Genomic DNA, 13,623 nt, shown 5'->3' on the forward strand with positions numbered 1-13,623 from the left:
GTAGACTCTGCTGCAGCGGAAGTGCCTGTCGTCGTGGCCAATGTCTCCTTCAGTCCAAAGAAAATAGTACAAGGGACCATGGTGGGGTTGTGCCAAGAGATCGACCAGGAACCGAGAACCTGTGTCTGCAGGAAAACCCTGACGAAGCCCCAGGAGGAGCTGCCCGACTACCTGCACGACCTGTTTAACAGGAGCTCCAAGTGTCTAGAGGAGCCCCAAGTGGAACAGATCAGGGAGCTTCTCGTGAGGAATGCAGATGTGTTTTCCACAGGAGACCTGGACTTGGGGTGTACGGACCTGGTAGAGCACCACATCGACACAGGTAGCCACCGCCCAGTGAAGCAAACTCCTCGAAGGATGGCACCAGCCCGTCGCAAGGAGATGGATGAGGTAATGGATGATCTCCGGCAACAGGGGTTAATCGAGCGGTCCAGCACGGTGGGCGTCTGCTGTAGTGCTCGTCAGGAAAAAGGACGGTTCCCTCAGGTGCTGCGTGGACTACCGAGCCCTCAACGATCTCTCCATCAAGGATTCATACCCACTCCCACGGATCGACGACACGTTCGACGCTTTGGTGGGCTCCAAGTGGTTTTCAACACTGGATATGAAGTCTGGGTATCATCAAGTCATAATGGCGGAGCAGGACAAAGAGAAAACAGCCTTCTCCTACGGTCAAGGCCTGTGGCAGTTTAAGGTTATGCCCTTTGGCCTCTGCAACGCGCCGGCCACGTTCGAGCGGCTGATGGAGAGGGTGCTGGAGGGACTTCACTGGAAGATGGCACTCATCTACCTCGACGACGTGATTGTCTTTGGCCAGACCTTCGAGCAGGAGATGGAAAGGCTATCAGAGGTTTTCGCCCGGTTTAGAGCTGCACACCTTAAGCTCAGCCCGAAGAAATGCTGCCTATTTCAAAGGGAGGTCCAGTACTTGGGACACATTGTGAGCGAGGCTGGAGTACGCACTGATCCTGAGAAGGTGGCTGCGGTAAGGGACTGGCCGACACCCACCTACGTGAAGGAGCTGCGGAGCTTCCTCGGGTTGTGCTCATACTACCGCAGGTTTGTAAAAGGCTTCGCTACGATTGCTGCACCACTGCACCTCCTGACGAAGAAGGGGCGCAAGTTTGAGTGGACAGCGGAAACTCAGGTTGCCTTTGAGAAGCTCAAAGAGGCCCTCATAAGCTCGCCCGTACTCACCCACCCAGACCCCTCTAACCCTTTTATACTGGATTGTGATGCCAGTGATGAGGGGATTGGTGGAGTGCTGTCCCAGGCATGTGCCGACATGGAACGGGTTGTGGCCTACTTCAGCAAGAAGCTCACCCCAGCCGAGAAAAACTATTGCGTGACCCGGAAAGAACTCCTGGCAGTAGTCAAGAGCCTTGACTTTTTCCATGCTTACCTGTACGGTGCAACTTTCACCATCCGCACGGATCACGCTGCATTGCGGTGGTTGAAGTCACTGAAAAACCCTGAGGGCCAGCTTGCTCGCTGGATAGGTAAACTAGAGGAGCATCACTACACTATTGTGCACCGATCTGGGCTAACACACGGTAACGCGGACAGCTTGAGCCGGCGCCCCTGCCTACCTGAGTGTCAACATTGCCTCCAGAGGGAAAGCGTCCAGAATATGTGCCGCCGCACTACAGTGGAACAGACAGCGGAGGTGCCATGGGAAGACTTGGGAAAACTGCAGCGGGAGGACCGAGATCTGAGACCAATTATGGAGTGGCTGAGTCAGTCGTCAACGCTACCTGGGTGAGAAGTAATCTCGAGAGAAAGCCCTACCACCAAGAATTACTGGACTCAGTGGGACACTCTTCGGATAGATGACGGGGTGTTGCAGCGACGCTGGGTCTCTCATGATGGTCTTGACCACTACTGGTCCACGGTGCTACCTGTGAAGTCCCGGGAAGGCGTCTTGAAAGAAATGCACAACAGCATCACCAGCGGACACCTTGGGGTAAAGAAGACACTGAGTCGCCTGCGCCAAAGGTTCTACTGGGTTGGCATGAGGAAGGACGTGGAAGAATGGTGTCACGCGTGTGAGGTGTGCTGTGCAAAGAAGGGCCCCAAAAAGCGTCACCGTGCCCCATTGCAACTATACCAGGTTGGAGCCCCCATGGAACGGGTGGCAGTGGATATAGCAGGACCCTTGCCTCTGACGACGAACGGAAATAGGTACATCTGCGTCACAATGGATTACTTCACCAAGTGGCCGGAAGACTACGCCATCCCTGACCAGGAAGCCACTACCATCGCCAAGGTTTTGGTGGAGGAGTTCTTCTGTCGCTTCGGTGTGCCTAACGAGCTCCATTCCGACCAGGGAAGGAATTTTGAGTCAACAGTCCTTGCTGAGTGCTGCAAGCTTCTGGGTATCAAGAAGACCCGGACCACCCCTCTGCACCCACAGTCAGATGGAATAGTGGAGAGGTTTAATTGGACGTTGGGCCAGGAGTTGGCCAAGCAGTGCAACAATGATCAGTCTTCATGGGATCAGAAGCTGCCTGCGCTTCTCATGGCCTACAGGTCTGCCGCCCACGAGACTACGGGGTATTCACCGGCAAAGCTGATGTTTGGACGTGAGCTGCGAATGCCGGTGAACCTACTGACAGGAAGGCCTCCTGGGGAAAGCCTTCCAAGGGACGCCTCCAGTTTTGCCCGTCAACTAGAAGAACGGCTGGAAAAGGTGCACCATCAAGTCCGTGGTGCCCTGAAGTTCTCCGGGGAGGCCATGAGGCGCGGTTACAATATGAGGGCAAGCCACATTGACTTCAAGGAAGGAGACCAAGTCTGGCTTTACAACCCGCAGAGGAAGAAAGGACAGTCTCCGAAGTTACAGAGCCCCTGGGAAGGCCCTTACACTGTGCTAGAACGCCTCTCCGACGTGACTTACCGAATCCGGAGAACGGAAAGGACCAAGCCGAAAGTTGTCCACGTCAACCGCCTATGGAGGTACCACGGTCCGGGAAACTACACCTGGAACAACTACAGACACCCAGCAGCCGACGGAAACGCAAGGGACGTCCAGGACCGAGAGGAGGTCGACGACGACATAGGCCTTCTGGACCTTTCAGCCGAGGGAGAGAACCTCCCGGCTTCGGCAGATGTTCCAGGGACACCCCAAGAAGCGGACGACGACGAGGCGCACCAGGAGACAGACGCGCAGGAGGCACCGAGCAGAAGACAGAGACAACGCAGGCGTCCACAGCGATACGACGATTATTATGTTTTTGATTAATTCTCTTATGTTTGTATATAGTTAAGTGTGTGATCGGGACGATCACAATTAAGAGGGGGGGATAGTGTTGTGCTGGAAGCTTCCCCCGGCGTCTATGGGCCTCTAGAAGGCTCCGGGAAGAACGAGCAGGGGGGCGGGGAGCAAAGCCTCGTCCGCGCCCCGCGGGGCGCGGCCAGGCGCCAGGCGGGAAGTGTTGCCAACTCGCATATATTTTTGCTACATGTTCTTGTATGATCTAAAATATACTGTAACATTCTAGACTGTACTGTTCTGGATATATATAGGAGAAGAGGGTGAGAGAGTCCCAGTCCCAGTCATAGTAAGCTAGTGGTAAGTGAAGAGTCAGAGTGAAGTGTACTACTAAGGAAGAATATTAAACTACAGAAGCTGTGCAAAGTGTTTACATATCTCCCTCCCTCGGAGTCTCCTGACAGCGACACGGAACCCAAGTAACACGTCCGGCATAACAATACGAACAATACACAGCATACACAATATATTCTCTTAACCTGGCACACAACATTCTCTCCAAGTACTCCTTCACTGCCACAATCATCTTTTCAGTCGTCTCCCCACATAGTCCCAACAGCAACACCATCCATTCTCTACATCCCAGTTCTTACAGAACTACTCTCATCATCTCCCTTCTCTCTATCATACTTCTCACATTCCAGTACCACGTGTTCAACAGTTTCATCCTCTCGTCACACAGGTACACAAGGTTCCTGTTTTCCAAGTTTCGACTTGGTCTTGATACCAACACAGGAAACCAAAGCTCACGCCTCTCACACGCCACTCCACTCCACCTGGTGGTCACACCACTCTCACACACGCCACAGGTGCTCACAGGCATCTTCAGGAGTAAGTAGGCTTACTCACAGCAAAAACTAGGGTCAGAAGAGTCGCAAAATCGTCGTTAAATCAAGTGAATCAAGTCCGTCCGTCTCTCTCCGCTCCATTTTGAATATTCTTCATCTTGATGCTACAGTTGTCTCAAGATTCCTTTTGAGTCAGGCCTTTGAAACGGCAGCTCCCGTAAAAGACAAAACAAAAACATACGAACAATACACAAACTACACACTATACTTGTAGTGCGGCGACGGCCTGATGAGTGAGTTCCATAACCCATTCAGCGAATGGGTTACCTCTTTGGCCGACTCGGTAAGGAGTGGCTCTCCCGTCACGCTGGTCGCGGGTTCAATCCCAGGCAGCCGGGGAATACCCTCTCCTTGTTGTGATTAATTTCTGTGTGTTGAGACCTTTAGACAGTAACTCATTTTGGTGCACAATTTCACAATGTCCCCGTAGAGACATACCTCCAACACTTCCGTTTTCTATCAGCCTCGGAGAGCATGGGCCATCCTACCTGTTATTCTTCGGGGAAACGCAACAGAACCGCAGGATAGGATCCCACCGCTGCCACCAGTTTAATGAAGAGATTTTCTATTCTCTTTTTCTATTACTCTCTCGGTCCCACACGTCCTCTGCGTGTATCGAAACACACGAGAAATTAATCACAACAAGGAAAGGGTATTCCCCGGCTGTCTGGGATTGAACCCGCGACCAGCGTGACGGGAGAGCCACTCCTTACCAATTCGGCCAAAGAGGTACCCCATTCGCTGAATGGGTTATGGGGGGCTCACTCATCAGGCCGTCGCCGCACTACATACTCTCTACACCTGGAACACCACAATCATCGTCTCTGTCATCTCCTCACTGTTTATTGTTTGCGCCTTTTCCTCGGCCGGACTAAACACCTTTGCAACAAAATAATGTGCTATCCAGATTAATAATGAAGTTTTATTTTAATTTTTCAGGCTTCGAAACTATAGTGGCCTTTAAAATTAGAGAAAATTCACAAAATACGTTTTAGAACACTCCTGACAGCTGATCCAAGGTGGCCCACATTGCCCATATGGGTCCCACATCAGACCCATGCTTATAAACATTGCCCACATATTGCCCACAAAGGGCCCACATGGGCCAAATGGGCACAACTCCGCCCACTCACAAATCCATATGGGGCCCACATTTTTTGCTGGCTGGGAATGCATCGATGCAGCAAATAAAGCGAACAGAATGTTGGGCTTTGTAGCGTGGAAAGAAAATATAAATAAAAGCTACATCCCTCTTTGACGACCACTACGGTTGTGATGGTATGTGGTAGCGTGGTAGTCGTCTACATTCCCGAGCGCTGGTCCCGGATGGTAAGGCCTCAGGACAAGTGAACACTCGTTCCAAGGTTTGTGACCAGAATGGCGTTACTTGTGTGATTAATTATGGAAGGTGGGAGGATTTCCGTGTGAACCACTTTTGAGACAGCGTTAAGAAACTGGATGGTGATAATGTACTATGGGGGGGGGATGTGTGTGTAAGGGTTCAGTAATCCCAAATGAGCAGCAAAACAGGCTCCAATTGATAACACTCACAGTAAGGTTGTATATAAACATGTATTTGGTTTCCTTTTTCAAAGGTTAGGGGAGTACTAAAAAAATGAATGACTGACAGGCTGTATGCCTCTAATCTAACTAGCTACCGGCACAAGGGAGATTTAGGGAATACACAGAATGCTTAGCTCTGGTTTCTGGAGGCGGAGAAGCAGGAGCTGGCGTGAGTGTCGGGCTCGGAAGGGGACGTCCACGATGGGAATGGGCGGTCCTGGTGATGGACAGATGGGCGCTGCTTGATGTGGAGATGGAGCGGCTCGGGTGGTGTGAAGAGGCGGGCGCCGCTTGATGTAGAGAGGGAGCAGCTCGGGTGGTGTGAAGAGGCGGGCGCTCGTCGTGATGTAGGGAGCAGCTTGGGGCAGTGGTATATCGGCCACCAGGGCAGTGGTAGGACGGCCACTCGGGCAGTCGAGGGGCAGGTTACCCCGCCATACAAGTTCCCATCCTGTAGTCCGTCTCACACAGCAGGCCGTGGGTGGTTCTTCGGGGGGGGCTGCGTGGAGAGATGGACACCTCTCTCACTCAACTCCAACTCGCTGCTTTTCTTGCTTCCTGCTGCTCGTCTCCTGACTAGCCCGCCTCACACAGCAGGCCGTGGGTGGTGTGTGGGTCGGGGGCTGAGTGGAGAGATGGACACCTTTCTGACCAGCCCGCTTCTCTGTGTTTTCTCGCTGCCGCTCCTTGCTGTAGGGGTGTTCGTCTCCTCACGTCTCCCAAGCTTGTCTCTTGCTGCAATGGTGCTTGTCTCCTCACTGGCCCGTGGGTCTCCTTGCCCTTGCCTTCTCGCCTCTGCTCCTCGCTAAGCTCCTCCCCCTTCCCCCATCACGTGACTCCCTCTCGGCATTACAATCAAACCCTATACCTACTTAACTAACTAGTTATTGGTTTCTTGGGGGGGGGGGGGGGTCGAGGCTTTGAGATGAGGGATTTCAGTAACTCTCGTTCATGATATTTACTCGTTCGCTCGCCGTGTTATCTTCTCATAACCTTTTACGCACTTACATTCCTTAGCCACCCATTCACTCTTTCACTCATTCACTCTTTCACTCATCCACGCTCCCACTCGCTCACACTTACTCACTCTGTCACTCACCGACTTACTCACATTCTCTCGTTCATTCATGCACTCGCTTACACTTACTCACTCTGTTACTCACTGACTGACTCACATTCTCGTTCACTCACATTCGGACCGTTACAGCTTCATTAAAAGAAACTTTTTTTCAAGAATAAAGATGTAATACTTCCACTCTACAATAGTTTAGTCAGACCCCACTTGGAATATGCGGTGCAGTTTTGGTCTCCCCACCATGCAAAGGACATTGCTAAATTAGAAGGTGTTCAGCGTCGGGCAACAAAAATGATCCCTTCCTTGCGCAACAAATCTTACGAAGAAAGGCTTTCCACCCTTAACATGTTCTCTCTTGAGAAACGTCGCCTCCGAGGAAAACTGATCGTATGTTTTAAAATACTTAATGGTTTCACGAATGTAGACAGATCAACATTGTTTATGATCGATGACACTTTGCGTACGAGGAACAATGGCGTAAAACTCAAATGTAGACAAGTAAATTCAGACTGCACCAAATTTTTCTTCACTAACGTTGTAGTGCGAGAATGGAATAAGCTCCCACCGTCAGTGGTCCAGTGTAACACGACTGCATGCTTCAAAAACAAGCTCGACCGTCACTTCCATCAACTTAAGAATATCAACTAGAGTTGAAATGCATCGTTTTGGAGCCTTCTGATTAATGTAGAATTGAAATGCTAGAATTTTCTCTTTTCTCCACTCCTCCACGTCCTCTGCGTGTAACGAAACACACGAGAAATTAAACCAGACAAGGAAAGGTTTGCCGGCGTCGGGGATCGAACCCGCGACCAGCGTAACGGGAGAGCCACTCCTTTACCAGTCGGCCAAAGAGGTACCCCCCTGGCAGTGGGAGTTATGGGAGGCTCACCCATCAGGGTAGTCGTGTCACTACAGAATCACTTAGGTTTAAGGACAGACCACCTAGTCTGGACCATGGGGTCTGTGTGATGTGTTTTTCTATGTAAATCTATGTAAATTTCTCTCTCTCTCTCTCTCTCTCTCTCTCTCTCTCTCTCTCTCTCTCTCTCTCTCTCTCTCTCTCTCTCTCTCTCTCTCATTCATTCAAAGGAACATATTGCTAATTTTATATAATACATAAGTAGTTATATATGTGTATAGCTAATACATGTAATAATAACCTTAGAGAGAGAGAGAGAGAGACGAGCGTTTCGTCCGTCCTTGTATCCATTCTAGTATACACTCTTACCAAGACCAGGACCAAGACCAGGCGTTTCGCTCTTCCATGTATCCACATTAATATTTACCAAACAGCCAGAAAGAAGCACGCGTTACAATGGCCACCGTGAGTAAAGTTCCTGATTTCGTAGATTTTGTAGAGATTCTTACCCTGTTAACGCAACTAAAGTGGACTTACGCTGTGCCCAGGCAGTACTGTCTCTTTGGCTCTCTATAGTTCTATGATGACAGTTATATGTAGTGCTGGGGCAGCCCTGGTGTTGGGGGTTCCTCCGATAGTCACTAGTTGGTTGTTGAAAGTGTCTGCTGTGACTCCCGACAGAGCTCTGATGGCTTTTGGTACTGCACTGAAAGGCGAGCCCCATTTCTGGATAAAACAAAAAAGCCATGTGCAGCATTTTCCTCTGTGTGTATTTCCTCTTCCCCTGATTCGGCAAAAGTTTCTTTCCGTGGATGCTTGTCATTGGGCTCCAGCCTTTCCAGGCTCTGAACAATTTTGGACTCATATGGAAGTATATGTATATAATAATCTTGCTGGAGGTTAATACTGGCATTGTATTGTATCTTATTTCTCTGAATGCAGTGCAGTAACTTATAGCCTCCAAAAGGTTAAGATTCGTTTTATGTCCGTGCCAGTATCTCATTATCTACCTTATGAAACATCAGTATCTCTTCATATATCTTTTCTACAAACCTTCAACAGTCATGGAAACGCTTTGAAAATCCAATTCAAGGACTATTTTTTTACTCTTGAAAATAGGGAATGTTTGAATAATGTTTCCGACTCTGGCGGCGGCGGCGACGCAGCCGGGGTTGCGCGAGATACCTCATTGCTGAAAAAAGTCATATATACATGTGGGATCCAGGGGGCTACGCCCCTGGTTAAAAGGGGGTCGAGGGCGTCCCCCTGTTAGTAGGTTGTAAAGTTCGGTTGAAGTAGTTTAAATATGCTCCCCGACCCTAAACCGAGCTATTTTACTGCTTGGCGGCTGCAGTTGCCACGCCGCCAGAGGAGGCGACGCACTTTCGTAAACATTATTCCCTATTTTCAAGAATAAAAAAAAAGTCCTTGAATTGGATTTTCAAAGCATTTCCATGACTGTTGAAGGTTTGTTGAAAAGATAAATGAAGAGATGGTGATGTTTCATAAAGTAGATTATGAGATGCTGGCACGGACCTAAAACGAATCTTTACCCTCCAAAATACTAAAGAAATTTTGGTATCATTCAAGTGTTTGCCCATACTCACCCCTCTAAACCAAAACTGGCTAAGGGGAATGCGGCCGAAAACACGAAATGCGGCACAAACTTGTAGTTCTACCACACGGCAGTTTACTTTTTCAAGGGCCATTTGAGCTAAAAACCTCTACTTATCCGATTTTAAATTTATTCCTCGAAAAATACCCCGTAGCCGCCCCCCGTAAGTTAGATTAGGTTAGGGAATATTGCCCAAAACTGCAACTTTACTGCATGTTTGGAGATGAAAATACATTTTTCTGGTAGATATTGGTGTTTTTTGTATGAATCTGCTTATTTTTGTTGGAAATCCTTCAGTTATGTGGGGGAAGGGTATAAAAAAAGGTTGATTTGCAATGAAAATGGTTATATACAAGATTCATTCAAAGCACATAAAAATCTACCAAAAAAGTGTAGTTTCATCTGAAAATCTGAGACAGGTGAATTTATAGTCCAGTATATATTCACCCCAAAAAAACAAATAATTTTTGTTCGCATGCTCGTATAACTAAACCTCACCGAAGCTAACCCAGCTTAAATTTAACCTAGGTACTCTAACAAACCTAATGCCACCATGGTCAATACCCTAACCCTATCTTGATCAATATCTAATGCCGTCTTGGTCGGTAGCCAACGCCATCTTTTGAAAAATCGCTATCAGCATTCCTTGGAATTTTTGATGCATATATTTTAGGTTCAAAATGGTATATCTTTACAACTACTGCTCCAACTCTTTGTATTGTCGTCCCTCCCTGTCGGAAAAGCAGAGTTTATGGTGGGGGAGGCCAGATGCAGGCTTGTAGCAGTAGTAGGAGGAGTTGGTGTTGGACACTCAGGTGATCAGCTACCTACTTTCGCCAGACGCCTTGGTCCTTGGTGCCATCTCAGGCCGTGTACGGCTTCATGGACGTCGCTAACGAGACAAGGAAGGCCCTACATTTTTTCTTCCCCTGTCATTATTGATGAATCTCAGGTGTTGCAACTTGGTGTGAACATGGCCTTAGTATTCACCTGTGAAAATATGTTAATGTAAATGTAATTGATATCCTTTTTTCTGAGAAAAATGAATATGCGATCATGGGTGTCGGAGCGCTGCTGGAGGATGGCGTCGCGACAAGGAAAAGCTGTCGAACTTTACGTAATTTCTGATTTACTAGGGCGAATTTTGTGTTTTCTTTCTTGATGTAGATACAGAAGTGAAGAAATCTGAGGCATATATATGCCCAGGCTCAATTTTGCCAATGACAGGGGCCTATATTTTTTCTTCCCCTGTCATTATTAATGAATCTCAGATGTCGCAACTTGGTGTAAACATGGCCTTAGTATTCACCTGTGGAAATATGTTGATGTGAATGTGATTGGTATCCTATTTTTTGAGAAATATGAATGTGCGATCATAAGTGTCGGAGCGCTGCTGGAGGATGGCGTCGCAACGAGGAACAGTTCCCAAATCTTATGTAATTTGTTATTTACTGGGGCAAGTTTTGACATTGTCTTTGTCATCATAATAAAGAATGATGATCATGCTAGCTCTAGATGCCATATCAATCGAAAAGAACCACACATACACGAGCTTGAGCTAAGATAACAGAGGCATGTGGATGCCCGGGCTCAGTTTTGCCCGAGGCTCAATTTTGCCCGTGGCAGTGGCGTGGGTGGCCCATTATGTAGGCTGGTGTTTCGAGAAATACCTCTTCACAGAAATAAGTCGCTCTGCTGTCCACCACGCATGTGTACTGGGGAAATACACAGCAGGAAAAACATTAATTTTCCTGGATATGTTATAGTTTGTCCACTTGTGATGTTTGTGAGCAGTGAGTGAAATATAGAAACAGTAAGCTAGTTGAACCTCTGTGCGAACTATTTTTCAGCTGCGGTGGCGTGTGTATAACAGATATTTAAAAGCCAATCATCTAGTAATTTAATGATTTGCGACAGAAACAGTTAGCAGATTAATTCATAAAACACCGAAAACTATCAAAACAAAAAAACAAAACAAAAAAACTCACCGTTCCATCTGCCAGTGCGAGATAGGCGAACCTGCATAATTTTACCCATACCCATAGAAATACCCCCCCACCGCCCCCCGGAAGGGCCCCACTGCCAACCTGGCAGCCTCAGTGCCTTGCAGTGTGCTGTGTGGCTATACAGACAACATACACAATAAAAAGAATAGGGATGTACCGATGTATTGGTATCGGTGGTATCGGCACATTTTAAGAGTATCTGTATCAGCTGATTTTCTGCCGATACTACCGATACTTGAAGAAGTTTTGTACGTCGCATGTCTCTCGTTGCAAATAATTTTGTTCAACAGAAATTGGATTTTCTAAATTGTTGAAAAAATATTAGAAAAGTGTAATTATCTAGTATCATGATGCTACATAGTTTGGAGTTTCCCGCGATTTAATTTTCATCACTTTAAACGATAATCTTCATATTACTTTGAATACAAGTACAGGTAACTCGATTTACGCGAGTATTGTGTCCTTGAAGAGGTCGCGTAAATCAAAAAAAATGTAAATCAAATAAGAGGTAGGTTTCTATCGAAAAATAAATATTCATTCAGTGAGAGAGAGAGAGAGAGAGTATCCATATCACCGAGATATCCACTCAGGCACTCAGTCTCAGCCTCACTCGTGTGAGGAAGAAATGAGGGACACCATGAGCGACTGGCTAGTATTGGTACCGGTACCGAGCAGTCTGGTTCTAGTACCGTACCGTATAGCTGGTACCGTTAGTATGCCCACCCCTATTGTTGAGTAGCGTGGCCTTGTGGGTACTGTATTGTTGTTCAAGTGGCGCGCGGGAAGAACCGAGCTCAGCTGTGTGGCCGCGGCACCGTGTGAGTCCAGTTGCGTGAGACATCTGGTGGCAACTCCATAAAATATCGCATATAAGTGAAAAAAAGTGTAAATTAAACATTTATTTGGATTTTGGACCCCGCGTTATATAAAAAAACGCGTAAACCAAACTCGCGTAAATCGAAAGTTACCTGCATATAATACTTAGTATACAGTATAGCCTTTGGTACCATGGACACGTACAATACAAGTTTAGTATCTTCGGCGCGGGATTGGCGGAGCCCCTCCACTCGCCTCTTTTGCCTGCCTCAGTCAGTCAGATGGTCACCCCGTAACGGGGCACGCTGCCAGGGTCTGGGGATTTCTTCACAGTCTTCTGCCTAGATGTACGGCAATTAAGGTAAAGCTAACCTACTAGTAGCTGAGTCAACTAGACCTCACGTGGCGCCTCCTCCCTCACCCCTTGTCGAAACTCATGGGTGTGTGTGTTAACATTTGGGTTAACCATGCACTGCTGCCTTGCCACACCATATGGGGTTAATATATGCACTTCCGTGGTGCAGTGGTTAGCACATCTGGCTACGAATCTGCGGGCCTGGGTCATAACTACAGTACCCTCTCGAGTTTCGCGCTATCTGAGTTTTGCGGTTAGTCCTAAATTCTTACCATCCCGACTTTCGCGTATTATCACCTCAAGTTTCGCGCTGCTTTGACACGTACGGGTTACGTCTACTTACCATCGGCGTCACGCACGCTACCTTCGACCCTTAAACTGCGGAGGACTAAATGCCGGATATTTTTCCGTCGTGAGTTAATATTAACATTATAATAAAAAGCGAAAATATAAATCTAATAGTATCTCATCAATGAGAAAAAATTGTAATTTGATGTATTACAGCAGTTCAGAGTGGTACATGAATAATTAGAGCAAATAATTGGCCTTAAAAATTCGCGCGCTTTCCAAAGAGCAGGAAAAATGTGACATGTCGGGTAGAATGAGGTGGAGCGGGTGGAAGCGGTGGACAGCGGCCCGCGTGACTTCTATGTGTTTGTTTGCTTCTCTCGCTCTCTCTCTCTCTCTCTCTCTCTCTCTCTCTCTCTCTCTCTCTCTCTCTCTCTCTTTCTCTCTCTTTGATGGCATGTAGCAACGGTTATTCTGGGAGGGGGGTGGGAGGGGAGGAACATGAATCTTCTGTCTGTCTAGCTGGCTGGCTGGCTGGATGCATGAATCTGTGGATGTTTTCTCTCTCTCTCTCTCTCTCTCTCTTTCTCTCTCTTTGATGGCATGTAGCAACGGTTATTCTGGGAAGGGGGTGGGGGGGGAGGAACATGAATCTTCTGTCTGTCTAGCTGGCTGGCTGGATGCATGAATCTGTGGATGTTTCTCTCTCTCTCTCTCTCTCTCTCTCTCTCTCTCTCTCTCTCTCTCTCTCTCTCTCTCTCTCTCAGGTAATGAACTATAATGATGTAAAAAAAATTGATCTACACCATGGACCAAGACAACCAGGGCTTTACGCACACACACACACACACATGCACACACACACACACACACACACACACACACACACACACACACCTGTGTGCAAAGAGGCTTACTGTTACGTAT

The 13,623-nt window shown here is 47.8% G+C and overlaps 1 protein-coding gene across 1 annotated transcript in view; it reads left to right on the forward strand.

Moving 5' to 3' along the window:
- The first annotated feature begins 7,926 nt into the window (after window positions 1-7,926).
- Window positions 7,927-13,623, forward strand: part of LOC127009405 (ruvB-like 2) — a 91,448-nt gene continuing 85,751 nt past the window's right edge. The window contains exon 1 of the mRNA XM_050882487.1: window positions 7,927-8,081. Within this exon, the coding sequence (XP_050738444.1) occupies window positions 8,073-8,081 (9 nt within the window). The 5' untranslated portion in view covers window positions 7,927-8,072. The remainder of the gene's footprint in view (window positions 8,082-13,623) is intronic.

The sequence above is a fragment of the Eriocheir sinensis genome, chromosome 40, assembly GCF_024679095.1.
Source record: "Eriocheir sinensis breed Jianghai 21 chromosome 40, ASM2467909v1, whole genome shotgun sequence".
NCBI lineage: Eukaryota > Metazoa > Arthropoda > Malacostraca > Decapoda > Varunidae > Eriocheir > Eriocheir sinensis.